Source organism: Muntiacus reevesi, chromosome 2 (genome assembly GCF_963930625.1).
Source record: "Muntiacus reevesi chromosome 2, mMunRee1.1, whole genome shotgun sequence".
Taxonomy (NCBI): Eukaryota; Metazoa; Chordata; class Mammalia; order Artiodactyla; family Cervidae; genus Muntiacus; species Muntiacus reevesi.
In genome coordinates, this window is record NC_089250.1 from 156,644,026 (window position 1) to 156,662,392 (window position 18,367).

At 42.8% G+C, this 18,367-nt stretch overlaps 1 protein-coding gene across 2 annotated transcripts in view; it reads right to left on the minus strand.

Annotated features, from left to right (window-relative positions):
• The window catches only part of ABLIM1 (actin binding LIM protein 1), a 185,261-nt gene that overhangs the window by 22,731 nt on the left and 144,163 nt on the right, over positions 1-18,367 (minus strand). For both annotated transcript variants that reach the window (XM_065923392.1, XM_065923394.1), the window contains 4 exons: positions 14,740-14,817; positions 13,554-13,709; positions 10,864-10,899; positions 8,435-8,564 (listed from right to left, as the gene is read on the minus strand). In XM_065923392.1, the coding sequence (XP_065779464.1) occupies positions 8,435-8,564; positions 10,864-10,899; positions 13,554-13,709; positions 14,740-14,817 (400 nt within the window). The remainder of the gene's footprint in view (positions 1-8,434; positions 8,565-10,863; positions 10,900-13,553; positions 13,710-14,739; positions 14,818-18,367) is intronic.

Below are 18,367 nucleotides of genomic sequence, written 5' to 3' on the forward strand. Positions count from 1 at the left end.
AAATAACCACATCTGAAAAAAATGAGTATGGAAAACACAGGTAGAGGCAAGCAAGGGAAGGAAGGATATGTACGTTTAGTAGGAAATTCAGCTTTAAACCTAAGGCTGAATCAGAACTACGTCTCTTTCATATTTATGTGTTCAGCACAATGCCTGGCCAAGACTACGTGCTGAATAAATATCTGTGAATAATGACTGAAGTAGACCAACTAAATAATTCTATAGCAACGAATGACCTAATTTAGTGAGTACCACTCCAGGGTCAATCCCATCTTTCTCTTAATTAAAGGCAGTCAGATACTAGGACACAACAATGGGATCACAATAGCATCTTTTTTTTTTTTTTTTTAAATAGGTTTCCCTAGAGTTGATCCTCAATAACCCCAACTGAATTGTTCCACTTCAGAAGAATCCTTTACTGTTAACACACAGTAGGAAATACTCACAAGACTAATGCCTAACTGAAAAACAGAATAATTCTTGTGGGCTATTTTCAAAGGAAGATGTAGAGAGATTCAACTTCCTTGCTTTGAGTGTTTTCTTGTTTTGAAGACTGCATATCCTGAACACTGGTGCCACTGCTTTAAATCTGCATTGCTCTCTGGCCTTAACCCTGCACCTCTAACCTTCCTGTACCTGTAGAACATCAGATTTTCTGGGGGATATGTTCTCACAGGTTTTGGTCATAATATCCAAACAGATGAAACTCCCTTAAGTTTGTTCTGATAGTTAATAGCCAGAGTCATTCACACACAAAAACAGATGCATCTACGGGACGCTGAGATTTAAAGTCATTAGAATTAGCATTTGCCCATGAATTAAGTCTTTCTATTATTAAGATGCTCTGATGGCAAGTGGCAGGAGAAGCCCATAACTTCCATGGTTGACAGCTCTCAAAGTCTATGGGGTGTGTGTGTGTGTGTGCTCAGTCATGCCACTCTGTTGCAAGCCTTGGACTGTAGCTGACCAGGTTCCCCTGACCATGGAATTTTCCAGGCAAGAATACTGGAGCGAGTTGCTATTTCCTTCTCCACGGGGTCTTCTCGACCCGGGGAACAAACTCACATCTCTTGAGTCTCCTGCACTGGCAGGTGGATTCTTTACCACAGTGACACCAAGGAAGCCCTCAAAAGCTATGGTGTGACTATCTCAATTCCCAAAGGGTGAATTTTGGCTGAATGCTGTCTCCAGCTGGGCAGAGGTTTTCCTGGCAGCATATCTTCAGCAACCATTGCCCTTTTTAGTGGATCAAAAAAAAAAAAAAAAAAACCCAACAAAAAACAACACTACTATGTTGAAGTCTGTGTAAGTAGATTTAACTTTAGAATCATTTAAAGTCTCCCACAGTGACATCTTAAAACACTAGGTAAACAGACACTCAGCAACAGAGCCATCTAAGTGCTCCTGGACAGTATGATTTCTACATGTCACATGGCTTGTTGGGAATAAGGTCTTGGAATATACAACATTGCCAGGTACCAAATTCTTAGTCCTTAAAAGATGAAAGGCATTAACAATTTTGGCATTTTTTAAAAGAAAGAAATTCTCAAGATGAGGCCTTTTCTAAATCAAACACTCTATCTGTAAATGATAAAACATTTCCCTCTGTCCTGAATGGAAATAAATGGTGAAGGCCCCCAAAGGTTACTTTTGTGTGCACTTCATTACTCAGGCATAAGGGATATATAGGGCATCAGATGAAATAATCATATATGGAATGTATCATCATCAACATCAATCAGCCTGGAGTTAACGCTCTTTAAAGATAATAGTATATATATCATACTCATAGCCATTTTGTTCTTTAAATAAGTCCTTGTATTGGTTAAGTCCTTAGCTATTGGGATGAGGAGCTACCATGTATATAGATTTATATTTTCCTGGTCTTCATTTTTAGCTCTTTCCATGTCAGTTTAATGTGTCAATTTTTCAGTCCTTGAGAAATCATTCACTGGCAGGATTCCCACCGTGCTTAACAAATTCAAACGCTCTGTCCTACTTTCATTCTTCTTTCTGGAACACTGAGAGCCTCAGTGACAAATCCTAAGACAAGTCAATCTAAATGGCAATGCGTGTGTCTGCTGCAAGAGTCTGCTGGCGCACCGCTTAGCTCCTGAACTCTTAAGTGCTTACGTTCTAAAATATAAAAGCCGAAGGGACCTTAAATATTGGCAGCTTCTAGAATTTCATGACAGAGTTTCAAGATTATTGGTTCTTGTCTAAAGCTTCAGGAAGTGTTAGGGTTTCCTTCAGCAAGTGTCAAATACATATTTGCATCATAGCAACTCATATCTATGGCAAAACAGGGAAGATTCCTTTCAATGAGATTTAATATATGTAGCTCTCCTGTTTGCAAGCCTGATTCATGGACACAGAAAGTAATGTCTAATAGCATTTCAAAGAGAAAGGAAGAGAAACTCTGCAAACACAGTACAAAGTCCAAGTGAAAGTCGTTCAGTCATGTCCGATTCTTTGCCACCCCATGGACTACACAGTCCATGGAATTCTCCAGGCCAGAACACTCGAGTGGGTAGCCTTTCCCTTTTCCAGGGGATCTTCCCAAATCAGGGATTAAAGGCAGGTCTCTAGCATTGCAGGCAGATTGTTTACCAGCTGAGCCACAAGGGAAGCTCACAAAGCCCCAAACAAGGTGAAAAGAGTTTCTCCAAATAGGCAAGCACTTGTCCAGATGGCCCAACAACACACTGATATGAAATGAAACTGCAAGGAAGGTCAGAGAACAGAAACAAAACCACAATGAGAAACAAGAAGGGCATTACAGAAAGGAGAGGGGGAAGCCAATGAAATGGAGAGACAGCTGCTGACGTGCCCATGCAGGCGTCCTCGGCTCAGTGGACCCTGGGGGCCTGGGCCACATAAGTCTGAAATGAGGGCTAAGAATTAAACTAGGGCAGTGGAAAAAGGGCTTATAGCTGCAAGAGTGGCAAAAGGACTCCTGCTTTCAGCCACACCTTCCTGAGATGGACATCCTACCCTAGAGTCCTCAAGCTCCTTGGTGTGTATTTGTTTTAAAAATAATTTCCTGGAGATTAGAAAATAAGCTCCAAGATACAGAGTGAATGTTCAAATGAAGAGCCATGCAACCCCCTGGAAGATTTTGCTCCTTTAAAGATATCTTAGATGTGTTTCTCCATGGTCATAAGTTCCTCTGTGCTGGAGAGGACTTCCATGTAGATGCATGTGTTTCAGAATAAGAAAGATGTAATTCCTTAGAGAATCTGCATTTAGCTATTCAACTAGACTAAACTTTAAAGCAATATCTTTAACATACAAATTCTGAATGACTGTTTTTGCAGTATAGCAAAAAACTGACTTTATAACTAAGCATATACTGTTATGTACTTCATATTTTAGATCTGAAATATATAAACTATTTCATCTGAACAAACTGTAGACATATACCCAGTAAAAAGAAAATGGGAAAGAGACTATTAGATATTTTTAAAGTATAAGTGTGAGACAAGCTTTTTAGGATTTAAACCTATACTATTTGACTGTGTACTTTGAATTCAGACTGAAAACAGAAAAGACTGCATATCTGTATTTTTAATAAAGCACCATTTAGGTACATTGAGGTACTGAAATTTTAATAACTAGTTGGTGTTTCTATTGAAAAGTACACATTTGTTAACTTTGTAATTTAAATGACTCAAATAACTGTTTTAGCCTCCATAAAAATGAACTTTTCTAGTTAAAAAGGGATGGAAAGTAAAAATTTGCTTTAAAAATTATTCTTCAAGTATATTTATGTTGAAACACATCCCTCTAATAGGAATGAAGGTTGAGAAGGCTTGGGGTCTCTCTAGTCCTGGTGCTGCCACTTCCGAGCTGAGGGTCCTTGGCCGGGTCACTTAACCAGGGCCTCAGCTGTTCATCTACCCCCACGCCTCCCGCCTGCTACTTTAATCACTGTGAGGATACTGTGAGGAGTGATGTAACCGGAAGTGTTCAAAGAGCATGATGCTGGGAGGGAAATCACAGATGCACAGATCAGAATGCTCATTATGAGGAGGCGTGTGTGCTCAGTCACGACCAGCTCTTTGTGACCCCATCGACTGTAGCCCACCAGGCTCCTCTGTCCATGGGATTTTTCAGGCGAGAATACTGGAATGGGTTGCCATTTCCTTCTCCAGGGGATCTTCCTGACCCAGGGATTGAACTCACATCTCCTGCATTAGCATGCAAATTTTTTACCACCGTGTCACCTAGGAAGCCCACCTATAATACACCAGGGCATTTCACCTTGCCAGCTACAAACTGGCACTTGTCATCTACCTCTACAAGGATTAAACCATGAGCTGCTGCATCTGTTGACCTTCAACACCCCTTGAAAGGAGTTCAGGGTGGAGAACAGGAATAACGCTCTCTGTGCTCTGGGAAAAACTGGTACAAATAATCTGTTGAGAATTTTAGAAAGTGCTGTGCCTGCTGAAAAAGACAGATGTCTTTGCTAAAGGCAAGTGGTGTGTGTCTTCAATAGGCATATCAACAATGTTATTTTCACAGCCTAGAAAATGCAAAAAATAGCATGCTTACAAAGTAACTGCTTACTGATGGGGCAGGAAATTTATATTTTAGGACTCAACTAAGTTGGACTCAACTCAATTGATGCTTTTGAACTGTGGTGTTGGAGAAACCTCTTGAGAGGCCCTTAGACTGCAAGGAGATCAAACCAGACAATCCCAAAGGAAATCAGTCCTGAGTATTCATTGGAAGGACTGATGCCGAAGCTCAAACTCCAATACTTTGGCCATCTGATGCGAAGAACTGACTCATTTGAAAAGACCCTGATGCTGGGAAAGACTGAAGGCAGGAGAAGAAGGGGACAACAGAGGACAAGATGGTTGGATGGCATCACCCAACTTGATGGACATGAGTTTGAACAAGCTCCTGGAGCTGGTGATGACAGGTAAGCTTGGCATGCTGCGGTCCATGGAGTCGCAGAGTTGGACATGACTGAGTGACTGAACTGAACTGACTGAACAACTGAGTCCTAAAAATCCAAATGAGTAAAATGGTTGGGCCAACTGCAAACAAAATTCAAAGAGCACAACATTTAGGCTGTTCGAGAAAGTGTTAGTGATGTGACATCTTGGAGTTCAGGGTTAGAATCCTTCAGGTCTGTCTTAAGACCCATGACAACATCTGTGCTTGCCTGCAACTCTCTCCTTCAGCTCTTGGGTTGGCAAAAAAATTTGTTTGGTTTTATCCATAACAGTTTATGAAAAATCCAAATGGACTTTTTGGCTAACCCAATATTCTTTTCAGTTACTTTGGTTCAAATCAAGGCTATGGAAGAAGTCAGCATCCTTTTGGGAGCTCTGACGTATTTTCAATTATGGCCCCTTCATGATCTCTCTGTGGCTCCTGGCTCCCCCACCAAGTAAGGAGAACTGAGAACTCCAATTGAGGACTGCTACCGAGGCACAATGAGAACAATGGGAACGAAACAGAGGGAAGGGCAGAGATGGGCAGGAACAGAACACAGAAGGCAAAGCCCCTCTTCTCCATCATGCAGACATCAGGACAAGTCAAAGGAGGATCACCCTAAGAGTTGGCTCAAGGAGAGAAATTTCAGTTACGTGGCCCTAGGTCTTTCGTACTGTCCAAACATCTTAATGTTGTTACGTGGCTTATCATCATGAAGACAACTTTGGAACCCTTGTTGCTGAATACCGTTGGGTTTTGCTGAGCCATATCACATATTGAAACCAGGAAACTTCCCCAGATATATATTCTATTTTGCTTCTAACACAGAGAAAAGCAAAATAATAATATTTTTTTTTCCTAAGCAGGAGAGAAGCAATCTTAAGGTCTCCAACGTACTTCCTGTTACTTCGTCTAGAGCCCTTAGAAATGACATATTTCTCCCAAGGAGAGATGCTATGCCAGTTCTAAGACACAGCCGGGTGTGAGGTCATGACGCACGCAGGCATGCTGAGAGGTTCAAAGCTGGGGGCTGACTCTTGGAGATGCACCTTATTAGCCTTCCCAGGGCGCTAATAAATCTCCGCTTTGCAGGGTGCTGCCTGGAGAAGCCTGCCTCCTTACCTTTCACATGGGGAAGGAAGTGGTGTCGGAATGGGGAGTTGGGGCGGGAGTCGCTGTGGGCGGAGCTGAGGCTGCTGGTGCGCAGGAGGGACCTCTGCACACCAGGAGACACCAGCTCTGTGCCAGGCCCGGGGCGGGGCGGGGTGGAGACAGAAAGAAGAGCAGAAATTAACACAGGAGCAGGGACGCCGCCATCGTTCCAAGGGAGGGAAAGGGAAAAAAAAACACACACAAAATAAAGAACATTAATCAGGAGTCTGAAAACGGAGGAAGGAACAGGGGTTAAGAAGGCGCCTGCGAGGGGTTAGGCACAGTGGGGAGCGTCTGCCAAAGGGTTCAGGTCAGTCCAGAGTCACTCTCCGAGGATAAATGGCTTTCGTGGGAGGGAACGGCCACCAGGGCATTCTGGGCGGATGGCACCCGCGACCGCTGAGTCGGGACCGGGCATGCCACTTAGACTCAACCATGGCTGTTTTTAAAAAGGCAACTGACAAAACAATCCTCTGACATGTATGTTTAAAAGTGACAGTTGTTTCAAGAACCTTGCAAAGAACTATTGCGCTGGCCAAAAAAGTTTATTTGGGTTTTATCCTAAGATGACAAACTCAAATGAACTTTTTGGCCTACCCAATACCAATGTGTCAGGGTCAGATTCTCTTCTTTTTTCTTTCTAAGTGGCAAACTTCTCCTACTAGGAAGTTTAATTTTATTTTGCACTTGTCTGTGTCCCCTGGGGGGCAAAGAGCTACCCATGATGCTGAGAATTGGGTAGTGGAGGCACTGAGGAGCTGGAAAGTTAGTTATGGACCATTAAGCTAAACCAGACCGAGGGGCGTGCATGACTCTCTGGCATCTAGAACTTACGGAGAAGATACTTCGAGGTGCTCCGTGTTGACCATGACTGTGCTAGCAGAGTCATGAAAAATCTTGAAAAAATAATCTTAATAACTGGCATCGCACAGGTCCATAATGTATCATGAAGGGTGCTTAGGACGCACAAAATGTTCTGAAGGTTCTTGGCGTCAGAACGATGACGGGAACACAGGAACACTTTCTACTGCCCCACGAGGACATGGCCTTTTTGGGAAACTAGGTCCCTGACTGACCACTCCCGGCTATCCAGTGGTCTCTCGGACAGTTTCCCGGCAACCCCATATCATTCTGACAAGGTCACGGCTGCAGCCTCAGTGACCTCAGGGTATGCCCACATGTAGGGATGGTGGCGTAAAGGATTTCTCATCACCCAGGCAGACAAGGGCTTAAATCCAAACCCAGGAATAAAATGGATATAAATGTATATGACAAATAAAAAGGAATTCCTTTCCTGAAAATTTTCCTTTAATGGAACTCAACAAATACTGAGTAAATGTTTAGGAGCCTAGAGAAAACTATATATTATTGAAGGATCCAAGAGTAAAAATTTAATTCTCTACAAGCACTAAATTTCTGGCTTTAAATTGAAGATTGCAGCCATTTTATACTCGGTTCATTCCTTTGGTTTTACTTTATACATTAAGTTCCCATATGAATGGGCTTATGAGCCTGCACAAAAGCAAGAGACTTAAAATGAAGTCTTTGTAGACATGCATCATCACCAAGTTTGTTTAAAAAGCCAAAATCTTCCTTGGTGAATTTATTTCTTCTGTGAATTTATGTATCTATCTTCTGTGATAAGATCTTTATTCTTTTTCTACTCCACATAGTAGACAACCACTAATATGAAAAGGGACTACATTTTGCAGAGATAAAGGTCAAATGAAGATCATTACTCTTAAGAGTCTCCCTCATAGCTCATCTCTAGTGTTTTTATGTCTTCCAAGTCTATTCAAAATTTTAGGTTGGAAGGCACCTTAAAATTTACCAAATACAATCCTGGATTTTTATATGAGATTTCCTTCTAGCAGGTTCTTAACCAAGCACCCATAGTAATACCATGTGCCTGGATGGGGGAAACATAACAAACCCATCAATAAATGACTAACACTGGATTTTAGATGATGCTGGTAAGCCTGAAAGGCACATCACCATATATTCTTTTGGAGATCTCCATTTTAAGTCTCAGAGTGCTGAGATTATCTTCAAGTCTTAAAAAAATAAATTCCTTTAGTTGTCTACTGTCACAACGTAATGATTCAGTAAATCATAATGAATATAATCATAAAATGTGTCTTGTTTTAAGAAAAGAAATAACACAAACTGTAATGGGATAGGAATTTTTGATTTTTTTTTTCTTTTTCTGGGAGAGGGGGAAGATAGATTTGGCAGGCAGCCAGATTTTTAAATACACTACCAGTGGTGGGGAAAACAATCACACAGAAACCCAGAGATTATCCAGAGTGAATCCCGGAACAGGCGCCCTTACCGGGTCTGTGAAAATGCTGAGGAGAGCGAGACGTGGTTGGAGTGTAGCTGTGGCGGCTGTACACCGGGGAGTTGATGGAGCCCTGGCTGGTGGACCGGTGGATCGCCCGGTCCCGCCCATCCTGGTACCCCTGGAGGAGAGTGAGACGGTGGGAGCACAACACACAGTCAGGCTGTCAGGCTCAAGGGAAGGCAAGCTGCACCGGAGTCCCCCCGTTCATGCACACATTTTAGGGGCATGTTCCTCAAACAGGTATGCAAACGAACATTCCATGGGTGATCCCTTTTGTTCAAAACTGTAGTCCTTGCCTTTACCAAGATTTTCAGATGTTAAAGTGATAAACTCCAATGGTGACAGAGGTCTGGGAAAAGAGGGAATAATTCCAACCACCACATTTATACGGTGCTTTTCAGTTTTGCAAAGTGCATTCACATAGGTTGTATCATTAGACCTGCATTAGAAGGAAGGTAGAACATGTGGTATTCCCTCCCTTCTCCACAAATGCAGGATGTTCCAGAAGGTTCCATGCAGCTAAGAGACCTGTGGGCAGGTGGAACCTGTTTCAGAAACAGCCTCCTGACTCTAATCTCATCCCTGGATCCAACCAGCTACCCACACCATCTATGATATTGATCTGGGGATATTTTAAGTAGATTTTCCTGGAGAATAAGCTTGTGGTGGCCTCAAATCCAATAATTCTATCTCTAAGAAGCAAATCCTAAAAATATATTTTTTAATGATCTTTAAGTGGAAAAATTTCCTCAGATATTTAAAATGTCACCATTTATAAAGACAAAGCTTTGTATTATGTGCTCAACAAATGGGTACACTTAAGCTATGGCATATCAATTTAATACAGGAGTATCACACTATGTCCAAATCTAAAGAATACTATATGTATAAAGTTAAAAAAAACATAAACACAACCATAAAAGAATTAGATGAGTTCAAAGAATGTTTTATACTTCAGGAATTTGTTGTCCTATGAAGTTTTTACTAGCACAATAAAAATGAAAGTTTGAAAAAAGGCATGAAAAAGATCTAAATTAAAATCTCAATAACTATGGATGTATGAAATGCAAGAGCAAGAGGCAAAAAAGCTTTGGTTTGATCCTAGTTAGTTCTAACAATAAATTGAAACAACAACAAAACAGCATTTCCACAGTAATGTGCCTTAGTCTCACAAGTGGTCAGTAACAGAAACAAATGCTTCATAACTTCAGTTGTAAATTCTCATAGAAATTAATTCATTGCACTTGGTATAAGCCATCCCAATACCACAGAGATTGTACCATCTCAAATTATAGTGATTACCTAAGGCCAGTCCAGTTTTATATAGACTATCCAGAAAGTTACTTGACTTTAAGACAAGACTACTGACTTTATTATTATTACTATTCATAGATGGGGGCAGACCTAACCCCTGAGGAGTTTGCTCATTGGATGCATAAAGAAATGCAGAAAAATAAGAAGCATGCTGGAACAAACAATCCCTTTCCTATTATCTGTAACAGCTTACATGAAAGAAAGTGCTGGGTTGGACCTGGGTGCTGGACTATGCTCAGATTTGAGTTGGTCTGAGCTTAAGCTGCTAGTTTCAAAGCTACTCTCCGAGAGAAAAATTACACAGGAGCAATAGGAAGTGCTTCTATGGCTTCTGGTCACCACGTAGGTAAATCAATGTGGATGAGGGCAAAACCAAGACTTTCTGGGACTGGGGTATAGTGTGAAGGTGTTCTTTCATTTTGTAAATCAATATCACCAGCTTGCTGAAGAACATTTAATAACATGGGTTGGGAGTATAAATCATTTGGGAGCTGTGTCTTTGGTGTTGGATGCTACAGAAGGGAAGAGCATGATTGGGTTGACACGGGATCCATAGCTTGCTATGGAACAATCACTGACAGCTCTATGTGATCCAGACACTCAGGAAGTTATTCCCAAGGGAACAGACAGGCTGGTGAACTTGGTAAAAGCCACTATACAGTCTGCTACCCTGGGAAGGGGGACAAGACTATTGATTTTAAACTAAGAGGGCTCGTCTTCCAAGAAGATGGCTCTGTTGATAGGAACACCACGGCCACGGTTGGCCAATTCAGATAATCTAGTAGGTTGGGAACCAGATCAATTAATTATGGTTGATGAGAGAGAGCCCAACATAGGGAAAAGTGGCTCCACTCCCTGCAAACACTTTCCTACCATTCAGAGGTGCAGTGTACAGCTGGTTTTATTCCCTTGTCTCCATTTAAAAAGAAATATACTTCTGTGTCTTAGAGTCATATCTTACAGTAAGGAGTGCTACATTCATCATAATCTTGCACAGTTTTTCTATTCTTTTGTTTAATATCCTTTTGCAAAAATGTGAGTCTAGGAAAGGTCCAAGTAATTCTCCAATTCCACCCATTAAAATTTTCAAAAATGGCACTTACTTCTGCTGAGGGAGTAGGAGACAAAGTCCTTGGAGACTGGAAGAATAAAAGAGAAATTCACAATGTTAACTCGTTTTAATTAGAGTTGCTTATCAGAATCATCTGGAAACATTATTCAAACTACACACGCCAGCACCCTTGCCTGTCCTCCATCTTCTGATTCAGTGGTTGAGAGTCGGGCTCAGACAGGTACATAATGACGAAGCCCTTGGGGGACTGGGATGCACGTGTCTGCCTGATAACCACGGGTTTTGACAAATATGCTGTAATGCTTTTAGGTAATTAGCGAGAGAAATTGGAACGATTCCCTCTCTATGTTCATGGTTTACCACCATGAGTTACAGGGATTTTGACAAATATGCTGTAATGCTTTTAGGTAATTAGTGAGAGAAACTGGAATGATTCCCTCTCTATGTTCATGGTTTACCACCATGAGTTACAGTGTCTACTGAAACACAGAATTTGGTGAGCACAGTTGCCGACTAAGTTATAACCACAGTAATTAATCACGAACTATGTTATGGTGACTGCCTCAGTGGCATCTTCCCCAGGAGGCCTTGTCAACCTCATCACCACTCACCTTCTGGCCTCCATCTCTCTAGGATTCCTCGAGGCAGTCAGCAGACCAAGCCCTCTCTCACCTCAGGGCCTTTGCACTTGCTGTGTCCTCTGCCAGGAGTGCCTTCCACTCAGACACCTGCAGGGCTCACTCCCCATCTTCAGCAAGGCCTCTGCTCAAATCCATTACCACCCAGTACCTTCTGCGATCCTCCCACTTAAAGCAGCAACCCAGCACCCCCGGCCCCCGTCTACTTTCTCCTTACTCTGCTTCATTTTCCATCAAAGCAATATCACCCTGTAATATTATGTTCTGTATCTGTCTGTCTATTATCTGTCTCCCACTTTCCACTGCAAGTTCCATGAGGGCAAGAAATCCATGCATTTACAACTAAGTGTTCCCAGCGATTGGAGCAGCTCCTGGCACATATTAGGTACCCAATGAATATTTCTTAAATGAATGAATGAAATGTTCACAATTAAAAATGCAAAAAAAACTTTCAAATAGAAATGAAATGCAAACAAAGTGTTCTGAAGAACACGGCCAGTGGCGGATTTCTTAGTTTCAGAATTTGCCCTTCTTTCCCAAGTGTATAAGAAGTCGCTGGCCATCTGTACTCCAGACTTCCTCAAGCCCCGTGGTCTGGTCTGATCTGCTTTCTGGAGGCACAGATGGCTATACAGAACTCCAAGCTTATTTCTCCAGTGTTTCTAAAATGGCAGTATATATGGATTCTATGGAAGAAGTGCTAATAATTGAAAGGATAACGAAATAGCTTGCAAACTTGTCTAAGCTGCAAGCTTCATGGGTTGGAGACGAGTTCATGAACACATCTGATTTCTGGTTGGAGGGTATCCACCTAGTCCAGACTCTATGCTCAGAGAAACCCATAGGCCATCATTCTAGGTTATTGTTGTGTACTTATTATGTGCCAGAATCTAAATATTTCACTTAATCCTTACAGAAAACCTCTATGATAGGTGCCCCTATTATCTTGAGTTTACAGATGAGGAGATGGAAATATGCAATTTTTCCAAAGTCATATGGAGAGTAAATATCAGAGTCTGGTTCCAAACACAGAAATGTTCACTTCAAAGCTCAAACATCTGGGCCCATAACATCATAAAGCAACTCGCCTCCCCTTGCTTGTATGGCTTGAACATTAGGCAATTCTCGTTCACTTCCTGTAGGACCAGCTTCTATGCACTCTGCTCAGGAACCTTCCTTTGCCCCTTATCCTCTGTGAAACTTTGCCCTGCAAAGGCAACTGAACCACCCCAGCCAATTGATCAACCTCCACGTCAAAGGCGGCAGATGCAGTTACAGTACGTGACCACTAGGTGGCACTACATGAAAACAGACACCACTTCCCACCCAAGGGATCATTTCAACCAGGAGCTATGCTCTGGAATACAAACCCAGATTGGAAAAATAAAAAAAAAATTAAAGATATATATATATATATATATGTAAATATATACACACATATGTACGTATATACATAGATTCTGTCATTATCTGCTTTACAGACAAAGAAGTTAGGATTATAAAGGGTGTCTCACAGTCAAAGTCACACAACAGAAGTGCAGTCTCTGGGTTAAGTCCAGGTAACTTGATTCCAGAAGCCCATCTCATACCACTGCACTGTACCGTGACCCTATGCTTTCTTTTCTTGCATATACTAATTATCTTACGATAACCACAGTTGTTAAAATTTAGGGGGTGTGCTCTCTCTCCTCACGATCCCCATGAATGTATTTCAGCTCGCCCCAAGGTTACCCCCTCACCCCAGAGGACCCTTCCCCCCGACCCCCTTCGCTCACAGACTCTCCCCGATTTCAGCTCCCTTCCCAGGATGCTGGCTCCTCTCCCTCCAACTCGGTCCTGATGCTCACTCGTCCTGCACTGTTGTTTGCTATGGCTGGTCTGCTCCCCCACCTCTCCACACCTCCCAAGGGGAGGGGATGGTGCAGTGGGCTTCTGACTGCCTCAAAGCACCTGCCACAGAAGCCTGCAAAGAGTGAGCAATGAGAAGGGCTCTCTGACTTATCTCGATTCCAATCAGTAGTTTTTATACATGTGGCAAGAGAGAAAGACGTTGTGCTATTCACGACTTCTGGGAATTTATTACCTCTCCCAGGCTCTGCCTCTCCTGTTTGTCATCATAGCCCGAAGAGTAGAAAGGCTCATAGGTAATAAGATCTGGACGTTCAATGTCATAAATGGCCTTGACCTTGGGAATGGCTGCTAAATCCTTGTAATCCAGGATTTCATTGTCCACTTTTGCCTGCCAAAGTTAAACAGAAAGAAAAATCATTCTGCCATCTTATCTTTGAGGAACTGCGGTTAGTGCATCTCATGTCTTGTTTAAAAAGTGAAAATCTTAAAAATAAACAAAACCAAAAATACTTTGCTTAGCATGGTCACACTGTTTATAAAGTTGCCTGTTTAAGACTCACAGACATAGAGAACGGAATTGTGATTGCCGAGAGGGAGGAAGATTGGGGTGGGAAGAATTAGGAATTTGAGACTAACAGATGCAAAATTTCATATGTAGAATGGATAAACAAAAGGTCTTACTGTACAGTATAGGAAACTATATTCAATATCCTGTGATAAACCATAATGGCAAAGAATATGAAAAGTAATATGCGTACATACGTATAACTAAATTATTTTACTGTACAGTAGAAATAGATACAACATTGTACATCAACTATATGTTAATAAAATAAATTTAAAAAATAAAGTTGCCCATTTATACCAGATACTCATGTTTTCAAAAAAAAAGTACCAAAAGCTTGGGAAAAAGTCTAAGTAGAATTCATCAAATAGAGAAGAATGCAAACATTCAGGATTTCCTAAATTTATGACAGAGAAGGGAAAGCTCAAACAGATGGTCAAAAAATCCTCCCAGATGGCTAAAAACAAGAACTGCATATTTAATAAACTAAATATTTAAAGACCTTTGTGGCAGAATTTAAGGACACTCAGTACTGGGATTATAAAACATATAATTAATCTCCAAATATCTATATGCAAGTTAGGTGCAACCATTTTTCAAGTCCTGTATCACATTACTGCACTTTATAGGGTTATCTACTCAATCACTCTATATGGATGGTCACATCCACAGAAACATTCAATCGCCTGGAGGAAAATGGGATTGAGATGGCTGATCTACAAGAATGAAAATTGGACCGCATAACAGAAATGGAAAGCATTTTGAATTATTCGCTTTCAGATTATCCAGTCCACATTTACCATCTGCTACCTTACCTGGCCCGGAAGTACCTCTTCCAGAAGCGGATACTCACATAGATAGTATGACCCGGGGAACCAGGGATGCTGGAGCCTGGTCGAGAGTAAATGCTTTCGGAGGAAGTCCTGGTAGGCTGTGAAAGAGAGAGTGACATGTAAGATTTCAGACCGTGGCTTCCGAATCATGACTGGCTGAAGTCCCTACACTTGCCTAAAGACTTAAGTTGGTTAAAGAGAAAGACTTGTAACTTCTCTGAGTAAGGGAAAATATAAACGAGGAAGAAAGGTCAATGAGAACAAACTGTGCAGTCAGCCTTGAAAGTGCACTTGGGGGCTTCTTTTTCTCTCCTTGTCCCCGACAACACCATCGAGCGCATTCCATCTCCACAGCCAGCAGCCTAGCACCATCCAGTCCCCACCTGCGCTCTCCTGGACTCCTGCCCTGGCCTCACCTTTGGGTTTCCTGCCTTCAACCATCCTCAGATCCACTGGGCACCCAGGGGCCGCAGAGACCTGTGAAGAATACAGCCTGAACGGTCACTACCCTTCTTCTGGCCTCAGCATCTGCAAAGAATGGAGCCACCACTCCCAGGGCCTCGGGATCTCGTCCCTGCCTGCCTTTCCTGCATCACTCGCTGCCCGTCGTCACTCATAGGACAAGGACATGTCGCTGCCTCCGGGTTCTTATCCCTGCTGCTTCCTCGGCCTGAGAAGCGTGCCCTCATCCCCCATTCCACTTGTGTTTTTCTTCCCTCCTTCAGTCTTGGCTTAAATATCACCTTCTCAAAGAAGCCTTGCCTGTTCTCTTCCTCCAGAGTTGGTGATCTTGCTATTTTCTCTCATGGCATTAACCCTGCTTTCTCCTTCATGAATAAAATGAATAATGCTGCACTCGTTGGTTTCATCATCATGTCGATCTCGCTCATTACCTTTAGTTATGACCTCTGCCCTCAGAAGGCTTCTTTTCTTACCACTCTATGTGCCCACTGTTTTGCACAGGTACAGAGTAGGCATAAATATTTGTTGTGGGAATGAGAATTTACTATTTGCAAACAACTACTCAGTTTGTGGACACTTGACTCATGTTAATTACATGATTTGAGTTTAACCACATGGAAGGTCACTGAGTTAAGGTCCATGGTCGGCCACCAGGGAAAGTATAAGAGAGTGGACTTTGTAACACAGACTTAGAGAACCCTGAGAGGGACGGATGGTGACAAGAGAGGGGGGAAAATGCATGAACTGGGGTTAATGGCCCCCCACCCCTGCTTGGTACATTCTGGAAAGCTCTGCAAAGACACCAAAGGCCTGGTCTTGGAAGGTTTCTCCCTTCCATGCAGCTATTTCTTGGAGAGGACGATTTTTAGATCTGTGTAAGGAATACTGTTTCTGCTGCTATTTCGTATCCTGATGTGAGTATAACTGAGTCCCCACGACCACCTCTAAAAACAAGGATATTGTATCACTATGGACCTCATATCTGAAACAAGGAAAGCAAACCCGTCTGGTCATCTGGAGGCAGGCCGTGCTAGGACCTGCTTTGACGGTAAAAATCCACTGAAGCGGTGGGATCCGTTGTTCTCGTCAGGGTCCCTGGTATCTCTGAGACACAACGGTGGCAGGGGTGGAGAAAGTCCATGGGGCACAGTGGAGGTGAGCCAGGCTCGACCTTTCTGGCCCTCCCTCCTTGTACAAGCACTTTCCTCCTCGAGTGACAATTTTCCAATCCCAGGAGTATCTCAAGATGATAGAATCCCCACATCTGAATATCTTACAAAAGAAAGGATTCACAAAATAACAGGACTCCCCAAATCCCACTCCTGGATCCATTTCCCAATCAAAACATACAAGGGACACCACCAAAGTGCAGCCCTCCTATAAAAAGAGATGCAACTGCTTCAGAAAGCTGAGCCAGTAATGCTTCCCTGCTGGCTCAGTGGTAAAGAACCTGCTGGCAACGCAGGAGCCCCAGGTTCAATCCCTGGGTTGGGAAGATCCCCCGGAGAAGAAAACAGCAACCCACTCCAGTATTCTTGCCTGGAGAATTCCATGGACAGAGAAGACAATTATTCACCACAGGCAGTCCTTCAGCTTCAAGTGGCCAGGATTCCTTAACACTTGCCAAACCCAATATAGCAATGAAGCCTCTTAGGCAACAACATGAGATTAATTGTACTGAACATTTCTTACCCACTTACTCTGTGGCAGGCCCTGTGCTGGGCACTCCCCAAGTGTGCTCTCGTTTAATCTTCTCAATAACCCCAGGAAGGAGATTCTGCTAACATCCCTGTTTCTGAATGACGGGAAAGTCACACAGGTGGGCAAGTGTCAGGATTTGAAACGACGCTTTAAATAAAGGCAGAGCTTGAGCTCTTAATCCCTGCGCTAAATTTTCTGCCCACATTGGAGGGCGAGTGTGGCCATTTACTTTCCATCAACATGGCTTTGGGACAAATGAGGTGAAAGTAAAAGAAAAATATGGAGATGAACTAGCAGGAGAGAGTGCATGCTAACTGAAAATGTTTTGACTGCCACTTAGAAGCTTCTAAGAAGCCTGTGACAGCTCGCTGTAGGGGTGGGGTGGGAGAGGGTGTTCCCCAGGAGAGCCAGATGTTTGGGGTTGCTGGTGTTGCTATGACAAAGGCTTGTTTTCATTAACAAGCAGTGAGGACACTGTGAGAATAACCAAAGTGCATGCTGAGCTTCGGGGTCTCTCCCACGTTCCTCATCTTTATTTCTGCCAAAATGTGGGTCAGGTATCCCGTGTATGTTTCCTGTAACAATGGACCTGGGGGTGGCTGTGAAGTGCTTCTTTCTCTGATGTACGGTGCACACGGATAGGAACACAGCTGGGGAAGAAGGCGCGCAGGGATCGGGGAAGGGCCCTGAGTGCTCCCTTCCAGAGATGGAGAAATACTCGGCTGGAAAAGATCTCTTGGCTGAACCAGCCTGTCCCCGGCTCAGTCTCTCTCTCTCTCTTCATTCTTCACAGGACTGAGCATCCTGTGAGTGACACAGGCTTTCTCTGAAGCATTTATCCTACTCATTTACTGTTTTAACATTGTTGGGCTAAAGGTATTAACATCCAAAAATTCTTCTCAAGTTCCATTGTTTTTAGATTGAAGTCACCTCCAACTTGCATCCAACTGCCCTGGCTTCTCTGATTGCAAAATAAAAATTTGAGAGTTTCATAGTCAGTTTTTGAAGTCAAGCCAACGTTCAACAAATCCACCGCTGCTCTGGCTCTTTTTTGAGATCACTGTGCCCAGTGTATCTTCAGGCCACTTGGTGTATTTCAGAAACAGTTACAATGTGTTGGAGGTTCAGAACCTGCTGTCTTTCACTGCATTTGCCACTGTGTGTTTTAGCTTCATTCTGACCTCCTAACCTTACTGTCAATTTTACTTCCACAGACACCTTGCTTAAGGGTTGAGTTATGCCCTTGCTTGCCTATTTTCATACAGTGGTCCTAATTTGTTTTCCTGTTTAAAGTGAAGTAATGGAATAAAATACAACTCTGCATAGCATAATCTAGGGGGGTTAGAAGGCTGGCTTCAGAGTCTAATACCTTGACGCATATATTGGCTCTATTGGTTGTGTGACATTACACGAGTGTCTTTCATCACTTCTCGGCCTTCTGGCTAAGATCAAGTGTACACGAGTGTCTTTCTTCCCCTTTCTTTT